The sequence below is a fragment of the Astyanax mexicanus genome, chromosome 4 (genome assembly GCF_023375975.1).
Source record: "Astyanax mexicanus isolate ESR-SI-001 chromosome 4, AstMex3_surface, whole genome shotgun sequence".
In the NCBI taxonomy this organism is placed as follows: domain Eukaryota; kingdom Metazoa; phylum Chordata; class Actinopteri; order Characiformes; family Acestrorhamphidae; genus Astyanax; species Astyanax mexicanus.
In genome coordinates, this window is record NC_064411.1 from 26,471,159 (window position 1) to 26,497,595 (window position 26,437).

General features: G+C 45.2%; 1 protein-coding gene and 2 non-coding genes across 3 annotated transcripts; all 3 read left to right on the forward strand.

Moving 5' to 3' along the window:
- The first annotated feature begins 18,516 nt into the window (after positions 1 to 18,516).
- Positions 18,517 to 18,707, forward strand: LOC125802077 (U2 spliceosomal RNA). The gene has a single exon (XR_007439040.1). It is a non-coding gene; the product is annotated as a U2 spliceosomal RNA (small nuclear RNA).
- A 1,504-nt stretch (positions 18,708 to 20,211) lies between these two features.
- On the forward strand, positions 20,212 to 20,375 carry LOC125802076 (U1 spliceosomal RNA). Its single transcript, XR_007439039.1, has one exon. It is a non-coding gene; the product is annotated as a U1 spliceosomal RNA (small nuclear RNA).
- Positions 20,376 to 21,500: 1,125 nt separating this feature from the next.
- Positions 21,501 to 23,048, forward strand: LOC103027398 (dual specificity protein phosphatase 14-like). Its single transcript, XM_022678587.2, has one exon. The coding sequence runs from the start codon at positions 21,502 to 21,504 to the stop codon at positions 22,012 to 22,014; it is 513 nt and encodes a 170-aa protein (XP_022534308.2). The 5' UTR covers position 21,501; the 3' UTR covers positions 22,015 to 23,048.
- Positions 23,049 to 26,437: the final 3,389 nt, after the last annotated feature.

The following is a 26,437-nucleotide window of genomic DNA, read 5'->3' on the forward strand; positions in this document are numbered from 1 at the left end:
GTGGATCAGACCGAAGGAGAAATCCAAAGATGAAATCGGCGATGCCATCGTTCTGGAACAGTTCCTGAGTGTGTTGAACCCGGAGTTGAGACGCTGGATTATAGAACGCAGTCCTGAGTCAACAGCCAGAGCCGTGGAGTTGGCGGAGGCGTTCATTACAGCGCGACGGTCGGATGAAGACTTCAACTTCAGCAAGGGCAGAAGCAACCAGCCAGCAGAGAAGCCAGGTAAGTCTGATGGTGATTTTGGTAAATGTCTTAATGCCTATACCAAAAATAGCAACGTAGAAGGTCGCTGGCAGAAAGCTAAAGCTAAAACGGGCTATGGTAGCGGATACAGCTATAGCAATAGCAGAGTGCAGCAGCCTAATACTACGGTTAAATGCTATAATTGTGGCCAACAGGGCCATAAGAGCAGGGAGTGTCCAGCAGTAGATCGCAGTGCTAGTAAACTGTGTTATGTACCTAAACCGGACAGGAAAGGTGAAGTTGCACCAAACATGGACACAGTTATTACCATCATAATCGGTAAACGAACCCATAAAGCTTTAATAGACACAGGAGCCAGTCAAACCCTGATCACCAAACAAAGCTTACCAGGACCCCAAATATTTCACGACAGCAAGTTAAGAGTTAAATGCGTACATGGGGACGAGAGAACTTACCCTACTACTAACGTGAAAATTGAGATAAAGGGACAGGCCTATATGCTCAAGGTGGGGGTAGTAGATAGACTGCCTTACGACGTAATCCTGGGTAGAGATGTTCCAATTTTATTAGATCTGCTTAGTGAAAATAGTGTCACGGCTAGTGTATATGCGGTCACTAGACAGCAGACTAAGTTGAGTGAAAGTGCTGAGAACAAGCAAAGGGCAGAACAGCTGCCATTCTCTACAGCATGTCGTGTACGTAAGAGCAAAAGAGAAAAGCGGCAGGCCAAGGTCAGAGGTACTAGGGTGGAGGAGCAACTGTCTGTACCGAGCTTGGAGGATCCAAAATTCCCAGCTGATATAGGTAGCTTACAGAAGGCAGATGAAACCCTTAAAATACTCTTTAATAGGGCTCTTTAATTTGTCAAAGTAAACACCAGCAAAATGGTGATGTTCAGTTTGTGCTAGAGGATGAGAAACTGTATAGAGTCAAAGGTAGTCAGCAGCTCTTAGTCATCCCAAAAGCACTAAGATCAGAGGTTTTAGACCTAGCACACACCAGTGAATGGGCAGGTCATTTAGGCCAAAATAAAACAGTAGACCGGATCTTGAGTAGGTTTTACTGGCCAGGCGTGTATAAGGATGTAGTAGAATACTGCAAAAAATGCAAAGCGTGCCAATTAACCGCCCCCTCCAACAAGTCGGATAGAGTGCCATTAATCAGCTTGCCAATTATTGAGGTTCCATTCTCAAGAATAGCAATGGACATTGTAGGACCATTGCCAAAGAGCCAACAAGGTAATAGGTACATTCTGGTGATATGCGACTACGCCACCAAGTATCCAGAGGCTTTTCCTCTGAGAAAAGTTAAAGCCCGTCAAGTAGTGAACGCATTGATCCAATTAATCTCTAGGGTGGGGATACCAAAAGAGATAATTACTGACCAAGGCACTAATTTCACGTCCAAACTAGTGAGCGAGGTGATGGCACTGCTAGGCATTAGAGGCATTAGGACAAGTCCTTATCACCCTCAGACTGATGGCCTTACTGAGAGATTCAACAAAACTCTCAAACACATGTTGAGAAAATTTGTCTCAGATACAGGATCTGACTGGGACAAGTGGCTTCCGTACCTGCTCTTCGCATACCGGGAGGTACCACAGTCATCTAGTGGATTCTCACCGTTCGAGCTGCTCTTCGGACGAGAGGTGCGAGGACCCCTAGATGTGCTGAAAGAAGCTTGGGAGGGTGAGAAGCCAGAGCTGCAGCTGAACCTCCTGTCGTACGTCAGGAGGATGAGGGACAAGATGGAGAAGCTGAGCATGCTGGTGAAAGGTAACATGGAGCAAGCACAAGCCAATCAGAAGAAGTGGTATGATGCAGCTTCAAGAAAGAGAGAGCTGAAGGTGGGGGAACAGGCACTCATCCTGCTGCCAACATCTGATACCAGCCTCCTAGCAAAGTGGCAAGGTCCGTATGAGGTGACGAAGCGGCTGGGGCAGACAAACTACGAGCTCTACCTGCCTGATCGGAAGAAGACCACCCAGACCTTCCACATCAACATGCTGAGGCGCTGGCAAGATGGGGCGACCTCTGAGCAGTTATGGCTGAGGGCTGTAGAGGACGAGGAGGAGTGTGAAGAACAGTACTTCCCTGGAGCTCAAGAAGGTACAGCGTCAGTATCACTCTCTCACCTTTCACACCAGCAACAACAAACACTGCAACAAGTCATCCCAGAGGGACTGTTCAAGGAAGAGCCGGGGCGCACAGACCTGACTGAGCACTCAATCAAGCTGAATAAGACAGAACCAATCAGACAGACCAGCTGCAGGGTTCCAGCAAGACTCATCCCGAACCTGAAAAAAGAAGTCCAAGACATGCTGGACATGGGGGTGATCGAACTGTCGACCAGCGAATGGTGCAGTCCAGTGGTCCTGGTTCCAAAAAAGAATGGAGAGCTGAGATTTTGTGTGGACTTTTCCAAGCTGAACAGTGTCCCTGCATTTGATCCATATCCCATGCCACGAGCTGACGAACTGGTGGAACGGCTAGGAAGGGCCAAGTACCTGACGACATTGGATATGTGCAAGGGATATTGGCAAGTGCCATTGGATCACCAGTCAAGGAAGCTGACAGCGTTTCGAGCACCCAGTGGACTATATCAGTTCACGGTAATGCCGTTCGGTCTGCACGGGGCTGCAGCAACCTTCCAGCGACTCATGGACAGAGTACTGAGGCACATGGAGGACTTCACCGCGGCCTACATTGACGACGTTGTCATCTACAGTGAGTCGTGGGCTGAGCACGTGGAGCATGTGGCTCGGGTGCTCACAAAGCTGAAAGAGGCAGGGCTTACCATCAACCCAGAGAAATGCAGCATGGCACAGCCTGAGGTCTCTTACCTGGGATATGTCCTGGGAAACGGAGTACTACGCCCTCAAGTTGACAAGGTGGAGGCAGTTCGGAACACCCCGATCCCCACAACGAAGAGGCGGGTCCGATCCTTCCTGGGTCTTGTGGGGTGGTACCGGAGGTTCATCCCGGACTTTTCCAGTGTTGCAGCACCTCTCACAGAACTCACAAAGAAAGATCATCCGCAAAAGGTGAAGTGGACACCGGAGTGTGACCAGGCTTTTGAGACACTGAAGTCACGATTGTGTTCAGCACCTGTGCTATGGAGTCCAGACTGGGAGCGGCCGTTTTTGGTGCAGACTGATGCATCAGGAGTTGGCCTGGGGGCAGTGCTTCTGCAAGGTGATGGTGATGAGCAGCACCCGATCCTGTACATCAGCAGGAAGTTATTCCCCAGGGAAAAGAACTACTCCACGATTGAGAAAGAGGCGCTCGCAATTAAGTGGGCCTTGGACTCTCTCAGATATTATCTGGTGGGGCAGGCTTTCACTTTAGAGACTGACCATCGTGCATTGCAATGGATGCGGCGCATGAAAGACAGTAACGCCCGAATCACCAGGTGGTATTTGTCACTGCAACCGTTCAAATGTGTGGTCAAATATCGCAAAGGGACACAAAATGTCACAGCGGACTACCTTTCTAGAGATTCAGAAGGGCTCTGAACATAAGGGGGGGGTGTGTGATATGGTGGGTCCCCACACCAATCACCAACTATGCTGAAAGACAATTTTTAATATTTATTTAGGCAGGTTACCCCTGCTACTTACCGGCTTCCTTATGGAGTGGCAGCGCGCGGGTCACCCAGCTTTTATACCCTTAATGGGGTGGGAAGAAACCTTTGGTGCCGGGGGGGTTCCAGATTACCTGTGGGGGAAAAAGCAAAATTGTTAATTAAATGTGTATGTATATGTGTGTATTATACTTACCTGTCCTATAAGTCCTAGTATGTCGTATGAGTGAAGATAACCGGTTATGTGTATATTTGTTATATGTGTAATTGTTGGTAGCTGTTTCACCCATGTACTCTTTTGGTTTAGCCCGGGGGGTATTTAAGGGGTATAGGGTGAGCATTACGGGAGGAGAGGTAGATTGAGTTCTCTGAGACGGACATGTTTGCTGGAGCTAAAAAGCTTAAGAACTCTATTAAGGACTGGGTTAGCGTTCTTACCCTTAAGTCTTAACTAGTGGTAGCATTATCCACTTATCTCTGCCTACTCCTAAAAATAAGTGTATATAGTGTATTGTATTCTTTTTGTTTTTTTTTGTCAATAAACGTAAGTCAACTGAACAGTTTACAACTGCCCAAAGCGCCTCCTTTGCCTTTACGTCGCTATTCGACAGCGGTACCTCCTGACCACACCACCCACACTACCACAAATGGTGGCAGTGGTTTAAACTGCAAATGGTTACAGCCATCTGTACCTGTTGAAAGCGCGAAAACACTTCATCGCGGAAGTCGTCGGCGAGGAGCAGCGCGGATCACGGGACACCTGGGCTCCGTGAAGCGGCATTAATTCCTAGTGCACACTAGAGAGGGACCTCGGGCAGAAGGCGACGCGCTCAAAGCAGAGGAAGCAGTTCCGGGAGCTTCAGAATAAAAGTCCTGAAGCTAGACGCACGAGCGGCACGTCAGTAGAGCCAAAGCCCGTACAGACTCTTATTATGGAAACCTGAAGGGATCCATCCGGGAGAAGAGTCGACTCTCGCGAATCGAACAGCGGGAAAGAAGCGACTCCCGAGAGCGATCATGGCGGCACAGCGGCAAGCGTGCAAACAAATCCGGCAGCGCCTAACGTGGATCAGCTCGCAACTATGTTCCAGGTTTTCATGCTTCAACAACAAGAACGGGACGAGTTATGGAGAAAAGAAGCGGGTAAACAAGAACAGAGATGGCGTTCATTACAGCACCAGTTCACGCTTCTACAGCAGATGACTCGCGCCGAGAGCCATTCAGCCGACGAAGGAGGAGCAGCAGCAGCAGTACCTGGCAACTCTACACAGATACTCCGACACAGCGGAGCTGCGGCAAGCGGGAGAGAAGGAGTACAAGCTTCGAACCAAGACAGCGTGAGTCCACACACAGCATTCAGGCCAGCACCAAGGCTGCCTGATTTGAAAGAAAGTGACGATATTGAGCATTATCTGGCCATGTTCGAGAGAATCGCACAGACCGCAGGCTGGCCACCTGAGGAATGGACATTACATCTAGTTCCAGCTCTTGAAGGCAAGGCCAGAGAAGCATATATCTCCATGGACACTGGACATCAGCAGCTACGCCAAGGTAAAAGAAGCAATACTCCAAAAGTTTGAAATAAATAAGGACACATACAGGCAGCAATTCAGACATGCCCACATCAAACCCAAAGAGACTCCAAGAGAGCTACACTGCAGGCTGAAAGGACTGTATGAGAAGTGGATCAGACCGAAGGAGAAATCCAAAGATGAAATCGGCGATGCCATCGTTCTGGAACAGTTCCTGAGTGTGTTGAACCCGGAGTTGAGACGCTGGATTATAGAACGCAGTCCTGAGTCAACAACCAGAGCCGTGGAGTTGGCGGAGGCGTTCATTACAGCGCGACGGTCGGATGAAGACTTCAACTTCAGCAAGGGCAGAAGCAACCAGCCAGCAGAGAAGCCAGGTAAGTCTGATGGTGATTTTGGTAAATGTCTTAATGCCTATACCAAAAATAGCAACGTAGAAGGTCGCTGGCAGAAAGCTAAAGCTAAAACGGGCTATGGTAGCGGATACAGCTATAGCAATAGCAGAGTGCGGCAGCCTAATACTACGGTTAAATGCTATAATTGTGGCCAACAGGGCCATAAGAGCAGGGAGTGTCCAGCAGTAGATCGCAGTGCTAGTAAACTGTGTTATGTACCTAAACCGGACAGGAAAGGTGAAGTTGCACCAAACATGGACACAGTTATTACCATCATAATCGGTAAACGAACCCATAAAGCTTTAATAGACACAGGAGCCAGTCAAACCCTGATCACCAAACAAAGCTTACCAGGACCCCAAATATTTCACGACAGCAAGTTAAGAGTTAAATGCGTACATGGGGACGAGAGAACTTACCCTACTACTAACGTGAAAATTGAGATAAAGGGACAGGCCTATATGCTCAAGGTGGGGGTAGTAGATAGACTGCCTTACGACGTAATCCTGGGTAGAGATGTTCCAATTTTATTAGATCTGCTTAGTGAAAATAGTGTCACGGCTAGTGTATATGCGGTCACTAGACAGCAGACTAAGTTGAGTGAAAGTGCTGAGAACAAGCAAAGGGCAGAACAGCTGCCATTCTCTACAGCATGTCGTGTACGTAAGAGCAAAAGAGAAAAGCGGCAGGCCAAGGTCAGAGGTACTAGGGTGGAGGAGCAACTGTCTGTACCGAGCTTGGAGGATCCAAAATTCCCAGCTGATATAGGTAGCTTACAGAAGGCAGATGAAACCCTTAAAATACTCTTTAATAGGGCTCTTTAATTTGTCAAAGTAAACACCAGCAAAATGGTGATGTTCAGTTTGTGCTAGAGGATGAGAAACTGTATAGAGTCAAAGGTAGTCAGCAGCTCTTAGTCATCCCAAAAGCACTAAGATCAGAGGTTTTAGACCTAGCACACACCAGTGAATGGGCAGGTCATTTAGGCCAAAATAAAACAGTAGACCGGATCTTGAGTAGGTTTTACTGGCCAGGCGTGTATAAGGATGTAGTAGAATACTGCAAAAAATGCAAAGCGTGCCAATTAACCGCCCCCTCCAACAAGTCGGATAGAGTGCCATTAATCAGCTTGCCAATTATTGAGGTTCCATTCTCAAGAATAGCAATGGACATTGTAGGACCATTGCCAAAGAGCCAACAAGGTAATAGGTACATTCTGGTGATATGCGACTACGCCACCAAGTATCCAGAGGCTTTTCCTCTGAGAAAAGTTAAAGCCCGTCAAGTAGTGAACGCATTGATCCAATTAATCTCTAGGGTGGGGATACCAAAAGAGATAATTACTGACCAAGGCACTAATTTCACGTCCAAACTAGTGAGCGAGGTGATGGCACTGCTAGGCATTAGAGGCATTAGGACAAGTCCTTATCACCCTCAGACTGATGGCCTTACTGAGAGATTCAACAAAACTCTCAAACACATGTTGAGAAAATTTGTCTCAGATACAGGATCTGACTGGGACAAGTGGCTTCCGTACCTGCTCTTCGCATACCGGGAGGTACCACAGTCATCTAGTGGATTCTCACCGTTCGAGCTGCTCTTCGGACGAGAGGTGCGAGGACCCCTAGATGTGCTGAAAGAAGCATGGGAGGGTGAGAAGCCAGAGCTGCAGCTGAACCTCCTGTCGTACGTCAGGAGGATGAGGGACAAGATGGAGAAGCTGAGCATGCTGGTGAAAGGTAACATGGAGCAAGCACAAGCCAATCAGAAGAAGTGGTATGATGCAGCTTCAAGAAAGAGAGAGCTGAAGGTGGGGGAACAGGCACTCATCCTGCTGCCAACATCTGATACCAGCCTCCTAGCAAAGTGGCAAGGTCCGTATGAGGTGACGAAGCGGCTGGGGCAGACAAACTACGAGCTCTACCTGCCTGATCGGAAGAAGACCACCCAGACCTTCCACATCAACATGCTGAGGCGCTGGCAAGATGGGGCGACCTCTGAGCAGTTATGGCTGAGGGCTGTAGAGGACGAGGAGGAGTGTGAAGAACAGTACTTCCCTGGAGCTCAAGAAGGTACAGCGTCAGTATCACTCTCTCACCTTTCACACCAGCAACAACAAACACTGCAACAAGTCATCCCAGAGGGACTGTTCAAGGAAGAGCCGGGGCGCACAGACCTGACTGAGCACTCAATCAAGCTGAATAAGACAGAACCAATCAGACAGACCAGCTGCAGGGTTCCAGCAAGACTCATCCCGAACCTGAAAAAAGAAGTCCAAGACATGCTGGACATGGGGGTGATCGAACTGTCGACCAGCGAATGGTGCAGTCCAGTGGTCCTGGTTCCAAAAAAGAATGGAGAGCTGAGATTTTGTGTGGACTTTTCCAAGCTGAACAGTGTCCCTGCATTTGATCCATATCCCATGCCACGAGCTGACGAACTGGTGGAACGGCTAGGAAGGGCCAAGTACCTGACGACATTGGATATGTGCAAGGGATATTGGCAAGTGCCATTGGATCACCAGTCAAGGAAGCTGACAGCGTTTCGAGCACCCAGTGGACTATATGAGTTCACGGTAATGCCGTTCGGTCTGCACGGGGCTGCAGCAACCTTCCAGCGACTCATGGACAGAGTACTGAGGCACATGGAGGACTTCACCGCGGCCTACATTGACGACGTTGTCATCTACAGTGAGTCGTGGGCTGAGCACGTGGAGCATGTGGCTCGGGTGCTCACAAAGCTGAAAGAGGCAGGGCTTACCATCAACCCAGAGAAATGCAGCATGGCACAGCCTGAGGTCTCTTACCTGGGATATGTCCTGGGAAACGGAGTACTACGCCCTCAAGTTGACAAGGTGGAGGCAGTTCGGAACACCCCGATCCCCACAACGAAGAGGCGGGTCCGATCCTTCTTGGGTCTTGTGGGGTGGTACCGGAGGTTCATCCCGGACTTTTCCAGTGTTGCAGCACCTCTCACAGAACTCACAAAGAAAGATCATCCGCAAAAGGTGAAGTGGACACCGGAGTGTGACCAGGCTTTTGAGACACTGAAGTCACGATTGTGTTCAGCACCTGTGCTATGGAGTCCAGACTGGGAGCGGCCGTTTTTGGTGCAGACTGATGCATCAGGAGTTGGCCTGGGGGCAGTGCTTCTGCAAGGTGATGGTGATGAGCAGCACCCGATCCTGTACATCAGCAGGAAGTTATTCCCCAGGGAAAAGAACTACTCCACGATTGAGAAAGAGGCGCTCGCAATTAAGTGGGCCTTGGACTCTCTCAGATATTATCTGGTGGGGCAGGCTTTCACTTTAGAGACTGACCATCGTGCATTGCAATGGATGCGGCGCATGAAAGACAGTAACGCCCGAATCACCAGGTGGTATTTGTCACTGCAACCGTTCAAATGTGTGGTCAAATATCGCAAAGGGACACAAAATGTCACAGCGGACTACCTTTCTAGAGATTCAGAAGGGCTCTGAACATAAGGGGGGGGTGTGTGATATGGTGGGTCCCCACACCAATCACCAACTATGCTGAAAGACAATTTTTAATATTTATTTAGGCAGGTTACCCCTGCTACTTACCGGCTTCCTTATGGAGTGGCAGCGCGCGGGTCACCCAGCTTTTATACCCTTAATGGGGTGGGAAGAAACCTTTGGTGCCGGGGGGGTTCCAGATTACCTGTGGGGGAAAAAGCAAAATTGTTAATTAAATGTGTATGTATATGTGTGTATTATACTTACCTGTCCTATAAGTCCTAGTATGTCGTATGAGTGAAGATAACCGGTTATGTGTATATTTGTTATATGTGTAATTGTTGGTAGCTGTTTCACCCATGTACTCTTTTGGTTTAGCCCGGGGGGTATTTAAGGGGTATAGGGTGAGCATTACGGGAGGAGAGGTAGATTGAGTTCTCTGAGACGGACATGTTTGCTGGAGCTAAAAAGCTTAAGAACTCTATTAAGGACTGGGTTAGCGTTCTTACCCTTAAGTCTTAACTAGTGGTAGCATTATCCACTTATCTCTGCCTACTCCTAAAAATAAGTGTATATAGTGTATTGTATTCTTTTTGTTTTTTTTTTGTCAATAAACGTAAGTCAACTGAACAGTTTACAACTGCCCAAAGCGCCTCCTTTGCCTTTACGTCGCTATTCGACAGCGGTACCTCCTGACCACACCACCCACACTACCACAAATGGTGGCAGTGGTTTAAACTGCAAATGGTTACAGCCATCTGTACCTGTTGAAAGCGCGAAAACACTTCATCGCGGAAGTCGTCGGCGAGGAGCAGCGCGGATCACGGGACACCTGGGCTCCGTGAAGCGGCATTAATTCCTAGTGCACACTAGAGAGGGACCTCGGGCAGAAGGCGACGCGCTCAAAGCAGAGGAAGCAGTTCCGGGAGCTTCAGAATAAAAGTCCTGAAGCTAGACGCACGAGCGGCACGTCAGTAGAGCCAAAGCCCGTACAGACTCTTATTATGGAAACCTGAAGGGATCCATCCGGGAGAAGAGTCGACTCTCGCGAATCGAACAGCGGGAAAGAAGCGACTCCCGAGAGCGATCATGGCGGCACAGCGGCAAGCGTGCAAACAAATCCGGCAGCGCCTAACGTGGATCAGCTCGCAACTATGTTCCAGGTTTTCATGCTTCAACAACAAGAACGGGACGAGTTATGGAGAAAAGAAGCGGGTAAACAAGAACAGAGATGGCGTTCATTACAGCACCAGTTCACGCTTCTACAGCAGATGACTCGCGCCGAGAGCCATTCAGCCGACGAAGGAGGAGCAGCAGCAGCAGTACCTGGCAACTCTACACAGATACTCCGACACAGCGGAGCTGCGGCAAGCGGGAGAGAAGGAGTACAAGCTTCGAACCAAGACAGCGTGAGTCCACACACAGCATTCAGGCCAGCACCAAGGCTGCCTGATTTGAAAGAAAGTGACGATATTGAGCATTATCTGGCCATGTTCGAGAGAATCGCACAGACCGCAGGCTGGCCACCTGAGGAATGGACATTACATCTAGTTCCAGCTCTTGAAGGCAAGGCCAGAGAAGCATATATCTCCATGGACACTGGACATCAGCAGCTACGCCAAGGTAAAAGAAGCAATACTCCAAAAGTTTGAAATAAATAAGGACACATACAGGCAGCAATTCAGACATGCCCACATCAAACCCAAAGAGACTCCAAGAGAGCTACACTGCAGGCTGAAAGGACTGTATGAGAAGTGGATCAGACCGAAGGAGAAATCCAAAGATGAAATCGGCGATGCCATCGTTCTGGAACAGTTCCTGAGTGTGTTGAACCCGGAGTTGAGACGCTGGATTATAGAACGCAGTCCTGAGTCAACAACCAGAGCCGTGGAGTTGGCGGAGGCGTTCATTACAGCGCGACGGTCGGATGAAGACTTCAACTTCAGCAAGGGCAGAAGCAACCAGCCAGCAGAGAAGCCAGGTAAGTCTGATGGTGATTTTGGTAAATGTCTTAATGCCTATACCAAAAATAGCAACGTAGAAGGTCGCTGGCAGAAAGCTAAAGCTAAAACGGGCTATGGTAGCGGATACAGCTATAGCAATAGCAGAGTGCGGCAGCCTAATACTACGGTTAAATGCTATAATTGTGGCCAACAGGGCCATAAGAGCAGGGAGTGTCCAGCAGTAGATCGCAGTGCTAGTAAACTGTGTTATGTACCTAAACCGGACAGGAAAGGTGAAGTTGCACCAAACATGGACACAGTTATTACCATCATAATCGGTAAACGAACCCATAAAGCTTTAATAGACACAGGAGCCAGTCAAACCCTGATCACCAAACAAAGCTTACCAGGACCCCAAATATTTCACGACAGCAAGTTAAGAGTTAAATGCGTACATGGGGACGAGAGAACTTACCCTACTACTAACGTGAAAATTGAGATAAAGGGACAGGCCTATATGCTCAAGGTGGGGGTAGTAGATAGACTGCCTTACGACGTAATCCTGGGTAGAGATGTTCCAATTTTATTAGATCTGCTTAGTGAAAATAGTGTCACGGCTAGTGTATATGCGGTCACTAGACAGCAGACTAAGTTGAGTGAAAGTGCTGAGAACAAGCAAAGGGCAGAACAGCTGCCATTCTCTACAGCATGTCGTGTACGTAAGAGCAAAAGAGAAAAGCGGCAGGCCAAGGTCAGAGGTACTAGGGTGGAGGAGCAACTGTCTGTACCGAGCTTGGAGGATCCAAAATTCCCAGCTGATATAGGTAGCTTACAGAAGGCAGATGAAACCCTTAAAATACTCTTTAATAGGGCTCTTTAATTTGTCAAAGTAAACACCAGCAAAATGGTGATGTTCAGTTTGTGCTAGAGGATGAGAAACTGTATAGAGTCAAAGGTAGTCAGCAGCTCTTAGTCATCCCAAAAGCACTAAGATCAGAGGTTTTAGACCTAGCACACACCAGTGAATGGGCAGGTCATTTAGGCCAAAATAAAACAGTAGACCGGATCTTGAGTAGGTTTTACTGGCCAGGCGTGTATAAGGATGTAGTAGAATACTGCAAAAAATGCAAAGCGTGCCAATTAACCGCCCCCTCCAACAAGTCGGATAGAGTGCCATTAATCAGCTTGCCAATTATTGAGGTTCCATTCTCAAGAATAGCAATGGACATTGTAGGACCATTGCCAAAGAGCCAACAAGGTAATAGGTACATTCTGGTGATATGCGACTACGCCACCAAGTATCCAGAGGCTTTTCCTCTGAGAAAAGTTAAAGCCCGTCAAGTAGTGAACGCATTGATCCAATTAATCTCTAGGGTGGGGATACCAAAAGAGATAATTACTGACCAAGGCACTAATTTCACGTCCAAACTAGTGAGCGAGGTGATGGCACTGCTAGGCATTAGAGGCATTAGGACAAGTCCTTATCACCCTCAGACTGATGGCCTTACTGAGAGATTCAACAAAACTCTCAAACACATGTTGAGAAAATTTGTCTCAGATACAGGATCTGACTGGGACAAGTGGCTTCCGTACCTGCTCTTCGCATACCGGGAGGTACCACAGTCATCTAGTGGATTCTCACCGTTCGAGCTGCTCTTCGGACGAGAGGTGCGAGGACCCCTAGATGTGCTGAAAGAAGCTTGGGAGGGTGAGAAGCCAGAGCTGCAGCTGAACCTCCTGTCGTACGTCAGGAGGATGAGGGACAAGATGGAGAAGCTGAGCATGCTGGTGAAAGGTAACATGGAGCAAGCACAAGCCAATCAGAAGAAGTGGTATGATGCAGCTTCAAGAAAGAGAGAGCTGAAGGTGGGGGAACAGGCACTCATCCTGCTGCCAACATCTGATACCAGCCTCCTAGCAAAGTGGCAAGGTCCGTATGAGGTGACGAAGCGGCTGGGGCAGACAAACTACGAGCTCTACCTGCCTGATCGGAAGAAGACCACCCAGACCTTCCACATCAACATGCTGAGGCGCTGGCAAGATGGGGCGACCTCTGAGCAGTTATGGCTGAGGGCTGTAGAGGACGAGGAGGAGTGTGAAGAACAGTACTTCCCTGGAGCTCAAGAAGGTACAGCGTCAGTATCACTCTCTCACCTTTCACACCAGCAACAACAAACACTGCAACAAGTCATCCCAGAGGGACTGTTCAAGGAAGAGCCGGGGCGCACAGACCTGACTGAGCACTCAATCAAGCTGAATAAGACAGAACCAATCAGACAGACCAGCTGCAGGGTTCCAGCAAGACTCATCCCGAACCTGAAAAAAGAAGTCCAAGACATGCTGGACATGGGGGTGATCGAACTGTCGACCAGCGAATGGTGCAGTCCAGTGGTCCTGGTTCCAAAAAAGAATGGAGAGCTGAGATTTTGTGTGGACTTTTCCAAGCTGAACAGTGTCCCTGCATTTGATCCATATCCCATGCCACGAGCTGACGAACTGGTGGAACGGCTAGGAAGGGCCAAGTACCTGACGACATTGGATATGTGCAAGGGATATTGGCAAGTGCCATTGGATCACCAGTCAAGGAAGCTGACAGCGTTTCGAGCACCCAGTGGACTATATCAGTTCACGGTAATGCCGTTCGGTCTGCACGGGGCTGCAGCAACCTTCCAGCGACTCATGGACAGAGTACTGAGGCACATGGAGGACTTCACCGCGGCCTACATTGACGACGTTGTCATCTACAGTGAGTCGTGGGCTGAGCACGTGGAGCATGTGGCTCGGGTGCTCACAAAGCTGAAAGAGGCAGGGCTTACCATCAACCCAGAGAAATGCAGCATGGCACAGCCTGAGGTCTCTTACCTGGGATATGTCCTGGGAAACGGAGTACTACGCCCTCAAGTTGACAAGGTGGAGGCAGTTCGGAACACCCCGATCCCCACAACGAAGAGGCGGGTCCGATCCTTCTTGGGTCTTGTGGGGTGGTACCGGAGGTTCATCCCGGACTTTTCCAGTGTTGCAGCACCTCTCACAGAACTCACAAAGAAAGATCATCCGCAAAAGGTGAAGTGGACACCGGAGTGTGACCAGGCTTTTGAGACACTGAAGTCACGATTGTGTTCAGCACCTGTGCTATGGAGTCCAGACTGGGAGCGGCCGTTTTTGGTGCAGACTGATGCATCAGGAGTTGGCCTGGGGGCAGTGCTTCTGCAAGGTGATGGTGATGAGCAGCACCCGATCCTGTACATCAGCAGGAAGTTATTCCCCAGGGAAAAGAACTACTCCACGATTGAGAAAGAGGCGCTCGCAATTAAGTGGGCCTTGGACTCTCTCAGATATTATCTGGTGGGGCAGGCTTTCACTTTAGAGACTGACCATCGTGCATTGCAATGGATGCGGCGCATGAAAGACAGTAACGCCCGAATCACCAGGTGGTATTTGTCACTGCAACCGTTCAAATGTGTGGTCAAATATCGCAAAGGGACACAAAATGTCACAGCGGACTACCTTTCTAGAGATTCAGAAGGGCTCTGAACATAAGGGGGGGGTGTGTGATATGGTGGGTCCCCACACCAATCACCAACTATGCTGAAAGACAATTTTTAATATTTATTTAGGCAGGTTACCCCTGCTACTTACCGGCTTCCTTATGGAGTGGCAGCGCGCGGGTCACCCAGCTTTTATACCCTTAATGGGGTGGGAAGAAACCTTTGGTGCCGGGGGGGTTCCAGATTACCTGTGGGGGAAAAAGCAAAATTGTTAATTAAATGTGTATGTATATGTGTGTATTATACTTACCTGTCCTATAAGTCCTAGTATGTCGTATGAGTGAAGATAACCGGTTATGTGTATATTTGTTATATGTGTAATTGTTGGTAGCTGTTTCACCCATGTACTCTTTTGGTTTAGCCCGGGGGGTATTTAAGGGGTATAGGGTGAGCATTACGGGAGGAGAGGTAGATTGAGTTCTCTGAGACGGACATGTTTGCTGGAGCTAAAAAGCTTAAGAACTCTATTAAGGACTGGGTTAGCGTTCTTACCCTTAAGTCTTAACTAGTGGTAGCATTATCCACTTATCTCTGCCTACTCCTAAAAATAAGTGTATATAGTGTATTGTATTCTTTTTGTTTTTTTTGTCAATAAACGTAAGTCAACTGAACAGTTTACAACTGCCCAAAGCGCCTCCTTTGCCTTTACGTCGCTATTCGACAGCGGTACCTCCTGACCACACCACCCACACTACCACACAATCTCTGCACGGATTTCGCAGTGTCTCTCTGACATATCCTCATGGATGAGGGAGCATCACCTTCAATTAAATCTCTCAAAGACTGAACTTCTGGTTATACCAGCAAAACCATCTTTTCAACACAAATTCTCTATAAGTATCGACTCTCTCTCTCTCTCACCGACAAAGGTTGCTAGGAACCTGGGTGTTATGGTTGATGACCAACTCTCCTTCACGCACCATGTGGCCTCAGTTGCTCGGTCCTGCCGCTTTGCGCTCTATAACATCCGAAAAATTAGACCGTTCCTGACGCAACAGGCCACCCAACTCCTGGTGCAAGCGGTCGTCATCTCACGCCTCGACTACTGCAATGCCCTGCTAACTGGCCTCCCGGCCTGTGTAGTAAAACCACTCCAGATGATCCAGAACGCAGCAGCACGTCTGGTCTTCAACCAGCCAAAACGGGCACATGTCACCCCGCTGCTCATTGAGCTCCACTGGCTACCAGTTGATGCTCGCATCAAATTCAAAACTCTTACAATCGCCTACAAGGTGATGTCAGAACAGGCTCCTTCCTACCTGCACTCGCTCCTGAAGGCTTATGCTACCTCCCGGCCGCTGCGCTCCTCCAGTGAACGTCTCCTCGCTTTGCCAAACATTCACACAAAGCAATCCAGACTGTTCTCATACAGAGTTCCCCAATGGTGGAACAAACTACCCTCCACTACCAGATCAGGAGAATCTCTCGCTATCTTTAAGAAACTCCTGAAGACAGAGCTCTTCAAAGAGCACTTACTCTCTTAACACCTCTAACACACTAACTACTTCTAACCTCATTTCCTTCTTCCTCTCCTTCACTCCTGTATCCTATTATTCCCCTTTGTCCTCCTTTTATCCCTATCCAAAGATGTTTTACCTTTAAACTTATTTTACATTGTACGTGACTATGTAATGTAATGTAATGTAATGTAAGTGGTACCCAGCAGTTTCGCTATGTCTGCATCCATAGTACTGAGCCTGAGTCCTGTGCTGTCCTTCTGAGAACTCTCCTCACTGCTACAGACTGTGAATAATGTCTGTTAATGGCACCGAAAGGACACCAGAAGTCACTGTTTTAAACACAGTGGTAAAAACAAAGGATTTGGCTTCAAATTGCCACGTTCGAATCCATTTAAATATGCCTGGATCCGCCTCGGGCTCGGGCGACTGGATCAGATCAGGACTTTTCTAGTTACTAGTGTATGCTACGACAAAATAAATACTTTAGTGCGACATTTATAGATAGTAACTTTTTGAAATGTTGAAATTTTCTGCTTCCAGAATGAATGGCGATCTCTCAGATCACACCGTCGCTGTTCCTGAGCGGTGTGGAGGCTGTGAACCCGGCCGCTCTCGCCCGCAGGAAGGTCACTCTGCTGGTCCTCGCTGCAGACAAGCTGCCGTTTCCTGAGTCTGCAGGAATAGACCTCCTTGCCTCTTCTTCATTCTGTTTAGTAGTTTTCTTACTTTAGTAAGTTTTTCTCTTTATTTAGAAAGATGTTTCCTTTGTTTAGTAAGTTGTTCAATCTGTTTAAGTTGTTTCCTCAATTTATTCCCCTTCATTAATAATCTGTTCTCTGAATTTAGTAAATCATTCCATCACTTTAGTAAATCGTTCACTTATTTTAACAACCCATTCCCTTAATTTAATAAATAACAGCCACAGATAGCACAGAGATGTTTAGTCTGTTAAATCAATGTCCCTTTGCTATCTGGAATCTAAGTAAGTTGTTCTCTGAAGTTGACAATCTGTTCTCTCAAATTAATAAATACTCTCAGTTTAATTATCTGTTCCCCGATTTTACCAATCAGCACCCTTAATTTACCAATCCAATACTAATCAAATAACCTTTATTTAACATTGTGTAACAGTGTCAGTGTATCAGAGCCCCAACCATTCAGAACATTTAAATGAATGTTGATTCAATGTCTGAATTTTATAACATTGCGTAATAGTTATAAAATTCTGACATTGAATTAACATTAATTTAAATGTTTTGAGTGGTTGGGGCTCTGACATTAATGACATTAATGCATTTAAGGTGCTCCCACAAATAATATTATTATTGTAATATTTTTTCTAACTTTAATTTTAAAAGAAATGTCTTTACTGCAGGAACACTGCAAAATATAAAGAATAGAATACGCTAGATTTACATGTTTAATGGAGTCATGTTGAATCAGTTTTAAAACAACGTAAACTCGATGTTCAGAAATAGCTCGTTGTTGTTTTAGTGCTCGTTTCTTTTTGAGTGAGGAACCGGTGTTCTGTCGAGTTATGCTACCTTGTCAAACCGTGCTACCCTAGTAGTACATTTAACTTTAAAAATGCAAAAGAAGCACCATATTAGAGCATGTTCTCAGTAGATGTCTATGTAAGTCTTTGGAGAGCATAAATCACTGTATCATTGTACAGTTCATATAGTTGTGGCCGTGAGAGGTCATTACAAATTACTTTTGTATTTTTTTTTATAATAATTATTGTATTTATTATTATTAATTTTGATTTACACTTGTGGCAATGACAGGGAGTCCATGTTGTTTAATGCAAAAAAAGAAAACAGAAAAATATATTTATTATAATATAAACACGACAAATAATGAATAACTGTAGGTCAGCGCATGCGCAGTGCCTTTAGAAAGCACGTATCGACGGGTAACATAACTCGACGGAACACCCCGGCGGGTCTCTGTATTTTCCCTGCAGTTCCACATCTGGCCGCTGAGTTGAATTATAAACCGGTCTCTTGAAGCGGTTCTGCTTTAGTGTGACTGGATATGTGGGGTGTTGGGGGTTATTTGGCGGTATTAAGGGGTCTTTAATCGTATTTAAACCTACATTTAAAAATGTAAGCGTTTAAACATTTATAAACTCAAAAATGTGAATCCTCGTTTCTGATTGGACAGTCAGTGAGCTCATTAACATATGCTCCATCGTGTGCGTGTCGGCGCGAGGACCCGTTGACCGTGCAGTATTTTCCTGGTGAGAACGGGCGGGTATATCAGCGGTGCCGTGTGGCGGTGGGTGACCGCGGTGGATAAACAGCAGATATTTCGGTTCTCGTGTTCAGTAATGTGGGGAATGACTCCCCTGGTCCTGAACCATTGTGGGTATCGCTTCTCGGCCTTTTGGCTAAGATCAAGTGTAGTATCTGTTCTTATCAGTTTAATATCTGATACGTCCCCTACCCGGGGACCATATATTAAATTGATTTTTGGAACAGGGAGATGGAATAGGGGCTTGCTCCGTCCACTCCACGCATCGACCCGGTATTGCAGTACCTCCGGGAACGGTGCACCCCCCTCTATCGGTTAAAGACAGATATATATATATTTAACTGTATACACAGTTCTGGCAAATATTAAGAGATCTCTTCAGTTTCTGAATCTGTTAATCTGGTTTTGCAATTCATAGGTGTGTGTTTGAGTAAAACGAACATTGTTGTTCTGTTCTATAAACGTCGGACATTTCTCCCAAATTCCAAATCAAAATATTGTCACGTAGAGCATTAATTTGCAGAAAATTAGAAACTGCCGAAATAACGAAAACTATGCAGAGCTTAAAAGACCTCAAATAATGCAAAGAAAACAAGTTCATATTCATAAAGTTTTAAAAGATCCGAAATCAATATTTGGTGGAATAACCCTGGTTTTCATGCATCTTAGCATGTTCTCCTCCAGCAGTCTTACACACTGCTTTTGGATAACTTTATGCCTGCACTCCTGGTGCAAGAATTCAAGCAGTTCAGTTTGGTTTGATGGCTTGTGATCGTCCATCTTCCTCTTGATTTTATTCCAGAGTTTTTCAATTGGGTAAAATCAAAGAAACTCATCATCGTTTTAAGTACTCTCCTATTATTTTTTTCCAGAGCTGTATACATATTAGTGATTAATAAAAAAAATAATAATCAGATTAATCACGACAATATTCTGTGATTAATAGGTGTTTAAAATCGTATTACTAGATTCTCCCAGGTATGGGTACTGTTATATTAAATATTGTGTTCGAACGAGAAATTGGGATTTGAAAAAAAATTGAAATACAAATATTGTGGCATTTAAAATATATATATATAATAAAATGAAATATAAAGTAAATATAATATAATAAATATGAGATATAAAATACCACCCAAACCATTGTTTCTACCTCTTTTTGGGGGTGGGGGTCAAATCTTAATTTTGTGTGTCAGACACCGCAAATAATTTATGTTCGCTCCTATTTAATTTTTCTGATTGTTGTACTAATCTATTTTTTTGTAAAATGAAATAACTTATAATTTAAGAATTAGAGCTTCACAGCCTCTTCAGCCCGGCTCTGCGTTTCCAGCAGCGGCCGCTGCGGGGCGTAGCTCTGACACCGCTGTTCTGAGACCGTGTCGAATCTGCTGAGGGAGAAAAAAGGCGAGAGAGAGACGCGGTTTTCTGTATCTGTAGTAAATCAGTGTTTATAAAGAGTATATAGCGTTTGTATAAGGTGTTTATAAAGCGTGTTTAATAATAACAGTGTAATTAAAACACTGTTCTCTGACTGAGGGAGACCCCCTTTCGCGTATCCCGCGTTTACACCGACGTCGTGACGTTGTGCGCCCAGGTTCCCTCGCAAAGCATGACGGGAGTCGCGGACCGTGCGTGTTTTAGGTACGAAAACACATTTCTGCGTTATTTAGTTGATATTTTATCAGCTGAGTGTTTGTAACGCGTGATTATAGATGTTTCTACGTTTTTGTGTGATGACTGTCAACACTTACCCTCTCAGTGAAGAGTAGAGCCGGCGGCGGCTCCTCTCCTCGGCCTGTTCTGAACTCATACTTACCTGGCAGGGGAGACACCATGATCATGTAGGTGGTTCACCCAGGGCGAGGCTCAGCCATTGCACAGAGGCTGTGCTGACCCCTGCGAATTCCCCAAATGTGGGAATCTCGACTGCAGAATTTGTGGTAGTGGGGGACTGCGTCCGCGCTCTCCCCTGATTTCAATGTTGAATAATAGAATTCAGTTTTTAAATTTATAATAATCTTGCTATAAGGATGGAGTGCTGGTGGTGGTTTTATTTGTTGTTGAGTTTTTTGATGATCGTATGCGAACATTTTGTAGTTCTATAATAATTAAAGACTGTAGTAGACTGTGTCCTCATTTAAAATGCAGCCAAGTGTTTACATTATAAAAGGAATTGAAAACATTAGATAAGAAAGGAGAAATAGGGGGAAACATAAAAAACACACTTTAAATAAATACATTTAATATAGACGAATAATATATATTTTTTCCCTATTTCTAATTTCTTATCTAATATTTTAAATTCCTTTTTCCTGAAATCTGTTATTATATATGATCACATAAAAGTCAATAATTTAAACAATTAAAAAATAATATTAGTAAATATTTAAAATTATAAAAGTGATAAATGGTAACATAAATAATAACTAACTAAGAAGTAAAAAGTAAGAGCAATAAAAAAATTAAATAAAAAGAATGTGAAAAGAAATAAAAAGTTTAAAATGGTTCAGTTGATCCCAGTGAGCTGAGCTTCAGAGTTTCCTGTAGATTTTCCCAGTTCACTAAAAACTCTCGGCACCTGTGTATATATTTCAGTTCAAAATGCTTCCACAGTTCAGACTTCAGACTCTAAAGAGTGGTTCTATCTACTGCTGACACACATAGAGTGCACCTTTATAACATTAAACAATGAACAGATGATCGAGGCTTGAATGCATCTCTATGCAGACTGGCCACATTGTTTAAGTGGTACCCAGCAGTTTCGCTATGTCTGCATCCATAGTACTGAGCCTGAGTCCTGTGCTGTCCTTCTGAGAACTCTCCTCACTGCTACAGACTGTGAATAATGTCTGTTAATGGCACCAAAAGGACACCAGAAGTCACTGTTTTAAACACAGTGGTAAAAACAAAGGATCTGGCTTCAAATTGCCACATTCGAATCCATTTAAATATGCCTGGATCCGCCTCGGGCTCGGGCGACTGGATCAGATCAGGACTTTTCTAGTTACTAGTGTATGCTACGACAAAATAAATACTTTAGTGCGACATTTATAGATAGTAACTTTTTGAAATGTTGAAATTTTCTGCTTCCAGACTGAATGGCGATCTCTCAGATCACACCGTCGCTGTTCCTGAGCGGTGTGGAGGCTGTGAACCCGGCCGCTCTCGCCCGCAGGAAGGTCACTCTGCTGGTCCTCGCTGCAGACGAGCTGCCGTTTCCGGAGTCTGCAGGAATAGACCTCCTGCGTCTTCCCATCCGTGACGAGCCGCACGCCCCCCTCGCTCAGCACTTCGACAGCGTGGCCGAGAGAATCCAGCAGAACCGCAGTGGAAGCACGCTGGTGTGCTGTGCCGCGGGCAGGAGCAGGTCTCCGGCGCTCGTCATGGCCTTCCTCATAAAGAACGAAGGACTCTCGCTGCTGCAGGCGTACCAGCGGGTGCTGGAGGTCCGGCCGTTCATCCGGCCCAATGCCGGCTTTTGGAGGCAGCTGCTGGAGTACGAGCGGCGGTTCCACCTCTGCAACAGTGTGAGGATGGTGGCCACCTCGCAGGGAGTTCTGCCTGAGGCAGTCGGACAAGCACAGGACCTTCCGCACTGCCTGGACCTTTAACAGGGGTACCTGACACCATGATCGGATTAATGACTGAGCCAGTGGGGCCAGTGCCCAGGGGCCCTTGAGGTCTGGCTCAAAACATTTTGCGATGCCTATTAACATTTATGATACAATATATTTTTATTTCCAAGGGCCCTCCATCTTATGGATCCTCTGACTATTAGGGACTTTAACCCCAGGGTCTCTTGGGGGGCGGGGCTAGCCATGCTTTTGGGCCCCTTATGAAAATGGATGAGGCTTTGTGGCACTGCTCATATTTTTAGAGGGCCCTGGTTATGAGAGCCCCTACCAGAAGGCCCTAGAGAAGAGCAGGGCATACCATTAAAGGGCCCCTGATCACAAAGGCTCCTAGAAGGTTGTTTACCATGACTCCTTGAACTCTTTGCTCAGGGGCCCAGACTGTTTTAAATCAGTCCTGGCCTGACACTACTGTGTGTAGGACATAGTTTAGTTCACTAACTGATGAAAGCTGAAGAAAGGAGCCTACCTTCTACTTTACCTACCTCCTTTAAAACATTTTTGTTCACTGAATTAACAGGTTGCGTTTTTATATCAGTTTGATCTACAGAAAGATACACTGACATGCCAAAGGTCACTGGGCAGATACTAGTTTCAGGTCCCGTGACTTTTGTCATAGCCTATGGAAGCTAAAATAGTCCTGCACTAACCTGTGGGATATGTATGTGGATTCTCCTGCACTGAATGTGGGTGTGATTTTTACCACCAGTCACTTGGACAACTTTAGCCAGATGCCACCGGTCACAATCATTACCATGTACTTATTATTCACAACTGCAGAAATGTAACTTTCCATCCATCTACACCCACTATCAGTTCAACTCCCATGATTCACATTGCCTTGTCATGAGGATGCTGACCAGGGTTCAATAAACCTCGCTCACAAGATAACACCTCACAATATTGACGTCCTCCTGGTTCAGGCCACTCTTTTCCACCCCAATACTCTGACACTGTGGAGCTTTCCAACTACTTCACTGACTTGGACAGACAAATAAATGGGTTTGGACTTGTGACTGAAGCTCTTTTTTTTAAAAATAATACTCGTATCATATATTACGGACTATAAGGCGCACCGAATTATAAGGTGCATTTTAAGAGGTAACACAGTAAACACGCAGACAACAGTCTGATATACTCACCTATGAACAGCAAAAGAGCTAGCGCTTAGCACGGTTAGCAGCTAATGCTAATACTGCTCCAGCCTCTGTGCTGGAGAACCAAACTGAAACTCCTGTGTAACGCTGTACTTCAGTGAAGTGGTTTTACTGCTCCTTAATACCTGACTGATAGAATTCATACATAAGGAGGACCACATTATAAGGCGCACTAACAATTTTTGGTAAAATTAAAGGATTTAAAGTGCACCTTATAGTGTGGAAAATACAGAACTTTTACCTTTAGAACACTTAGGATTTGTACTTGTACTTTTGTACTTCTGCTTACATACATACATTAGCTTTTACTGTTTTCTAACTGAGGTATTTGTACTCTTAAGTACAGGGCTTATGTCACTATGAAAGGTGCAGGTTCTTGTGATGTGATGGATTACAGCACTATCAATGCTGTTAGGTACTGAGATAAACCCCTCAGAGCCACTGTCCACCTTAGCCCTGGGTGTCTCCTGGTGCAGGGCAATGTCAGTGAGGATACAGTTTCAGAACATTGAAGTCATCCATACCACTGACCATTGCCCTCACGTTCCACATGCCTGAATCCAATAGAGATCCTCTGGTCCAAGTTGCACCACAAACTGTCCAGCTGTCCAGAGCTCACTGATGCTCTGAACCAGGTCTGGGAGGACATGATCTGCAGCTGCTCACCAGGAGTATGCTCAGGGGCCAGTTGTTCAAAGGTAATCTGATCGGATTTTGGTTATCGGATTGGATCAAATCTGGAAAACGGGTTGTTCAAAAGGGAAAGAAGCAATCTGAAATCGGATCAGATCACGTAATCCAATCCTAGTTTGTAAATGGATCAAACCTTCAGTTTCTGTTGTTCAAAACTTTTCAGTAGGATTTGGATAACTTTGATCCAAAAAAACAGGATTACCCTGATCCCAACAAGGGGTAGGATTTCAAGGGGGATTTCAGGAAGTAAATGTGGTAAAACTTTAAAATCAAAGTTTTAAAGTAAAAAAAAAATGTATTTGTACAATTTAGTGTATATACTTTTATTTCTATTTTGCACTTGACCTGTTTAGCCGTTACAGTGATAAAGTAGACATAGGCTACCAATTAAGCCTTTTACTGTAGTAAAGTAAAAATAAAAACAATCTTGACCCCATTAAATAAACCCCCCAAAAGATTTCAATAACAAACAAAAATAATATATTCATTTTTTCATCTACGTCACTGTCATTCATCACTGTATATTAATGTCAAGGAAACATTCATCAGATATGAAGCTGTCAAAAATAATTTCGAACAATTGAAAAGAACACCAGAGTTTGTTCTGGTTCTTCAACAGGCTCAGGTGCATCATGAACATCACAGAGAGGGACATTGCGTCTGGTAGCAACGTTGTGCAGGACAATACATGCAAGTGTTATGTTGCATGCTCCCTGTGGTTCGACTCGCAAATAGTTAAGTCATGCAAAGCGTCTCTGCAGAACGCTCAATTGCTCGTATTGTTTTGCAATAAGCAGTATCTTGTTACTGCAAGAAAAGGAGTCATCAACCCCTGTTGGTTCTTCTATCTGTTTTTTACATAGCTGGTAATCCGGATTAGGTAATCCTGAAAACTGTGTTTCTGGATCAGGTTGATCCAATCCAAAATTGCTTTGAAAAACTGGCTTAAAAGTAAGACAGATCACCTGATCCTGGATAGCAAAAAATGTGATTACCAAATCTGGATAATTTTGATCCGGATTACATTTTTTGAACAACTGGCCCCAGATGTTGCTGGGAGTGCATACAGGCATGTGGAGACCCAACACTATACACTACCCAGTAACAATTTAAGAAGCCATGATGAAATCCACAAAAATGTAATGAGCCTTATTGAGGATTTCTATGCTCAATTATAATTTGTAAGCAGCAATTTAAGTGCATCCTTCCGTGAGTTTTGGATTCCACTGACTGTTATTTTGCTCTCAACTGAACAGAAATCAATGAACGTCTATTTTCTGGTCTAATTTTATACATTTTTATACATAAGGTGCACTGGATAAGACACATTAAGCAACACTAGTAAGGATGTCTACATCAAAATAAGGAAGGGTGTCGCCATGTTTAAAAGAATTGGGAAACTTCCCCATTAGAAGGTAAAGTAAAACGAGTGCTGGATGTCAGTCTACACATTTCTTTCCTGAAAACTGTTTATTTGGGCAAGTAAAGCGCTTCCATTTATTTACAGTAAGCTTAGGAGTTTCAATATTTTGTCTAGGAGTGCAGTTCGTGGCTAAAGCTAATGCTGTTGCGCCCAGTCTCAGTGCTGGAGAAACTTTAATGAAAACTCACCCTTATAACTGTACTTTAGCTCCCTATTACCTGACTTGAAGAATTTATACACAAGGCACACTGTCAATTTTTGGGTTAATTTAAGGATTTTAAGTGCATTTATAGTCTGAAAAAAAAAATAGTAGAATCTTCAATTTTAATCTTTTAACCAAGATCTGATGTGTGACGATTTAAGCTCTCCCTTTATTTCTTTGAGTAGATTAGATTGTGATGATTTAACCTGAATAAATGTACATTTTTTAACTGTGCCTTAAAAGACAAAGACCTTGAGACAAGTGTTTTGTGTAAACCCAACCCTGTTTAGTGTAAACACACAGTTAAGCAAACTTCAAAACAGAAAGAGAAAGAGACTAGGTTTGTGCTGGTCAAACACTTAATGCCCTGGCTTTATTGAACATTTTTTCTTCATATGTGGTCAATTTTTTTTCTTTTCAAAAAAGTCAATTCATTCATGTGGGACAAGGGAGGGAGGGGGAACATCAACAACGAAAATAAAATACAAACAAAAACAAACAAATAATAAAAAAAAGACAATGAAATAAACCTCAAGGATTGATTATGCCTTGGAATGGGCATTCAGATCGTGGTACATACAAAACAACAACTCAGCGTAGCCTTGTGAAGTACCGTCCTCTTCACGGAAGAGAGCTCGCGCAGTTCCCAAAGGAAGGCACCACGTCGTCTGGTGGCTCTGGAGAATTCTTACAGGAAACAATATATACTTTTAAAAAAATCCTTGTTCGAGTTTTCTAGTCTTTCATACAAAGTGGAATGATAATGATGCATACAGAGATTTCACTGCAGTCCTCTCCCTTTAATCCTTTAGTTACCAGCAAAAAAAAAAAAAAAAAAAAAAAAAAAAAAAAAAAATGAGTAGGGTCCTGAAGACTCAAAACAGGAACCATACAATCAAGTCTTAAAAAAGACACAGGAGGAGCGAT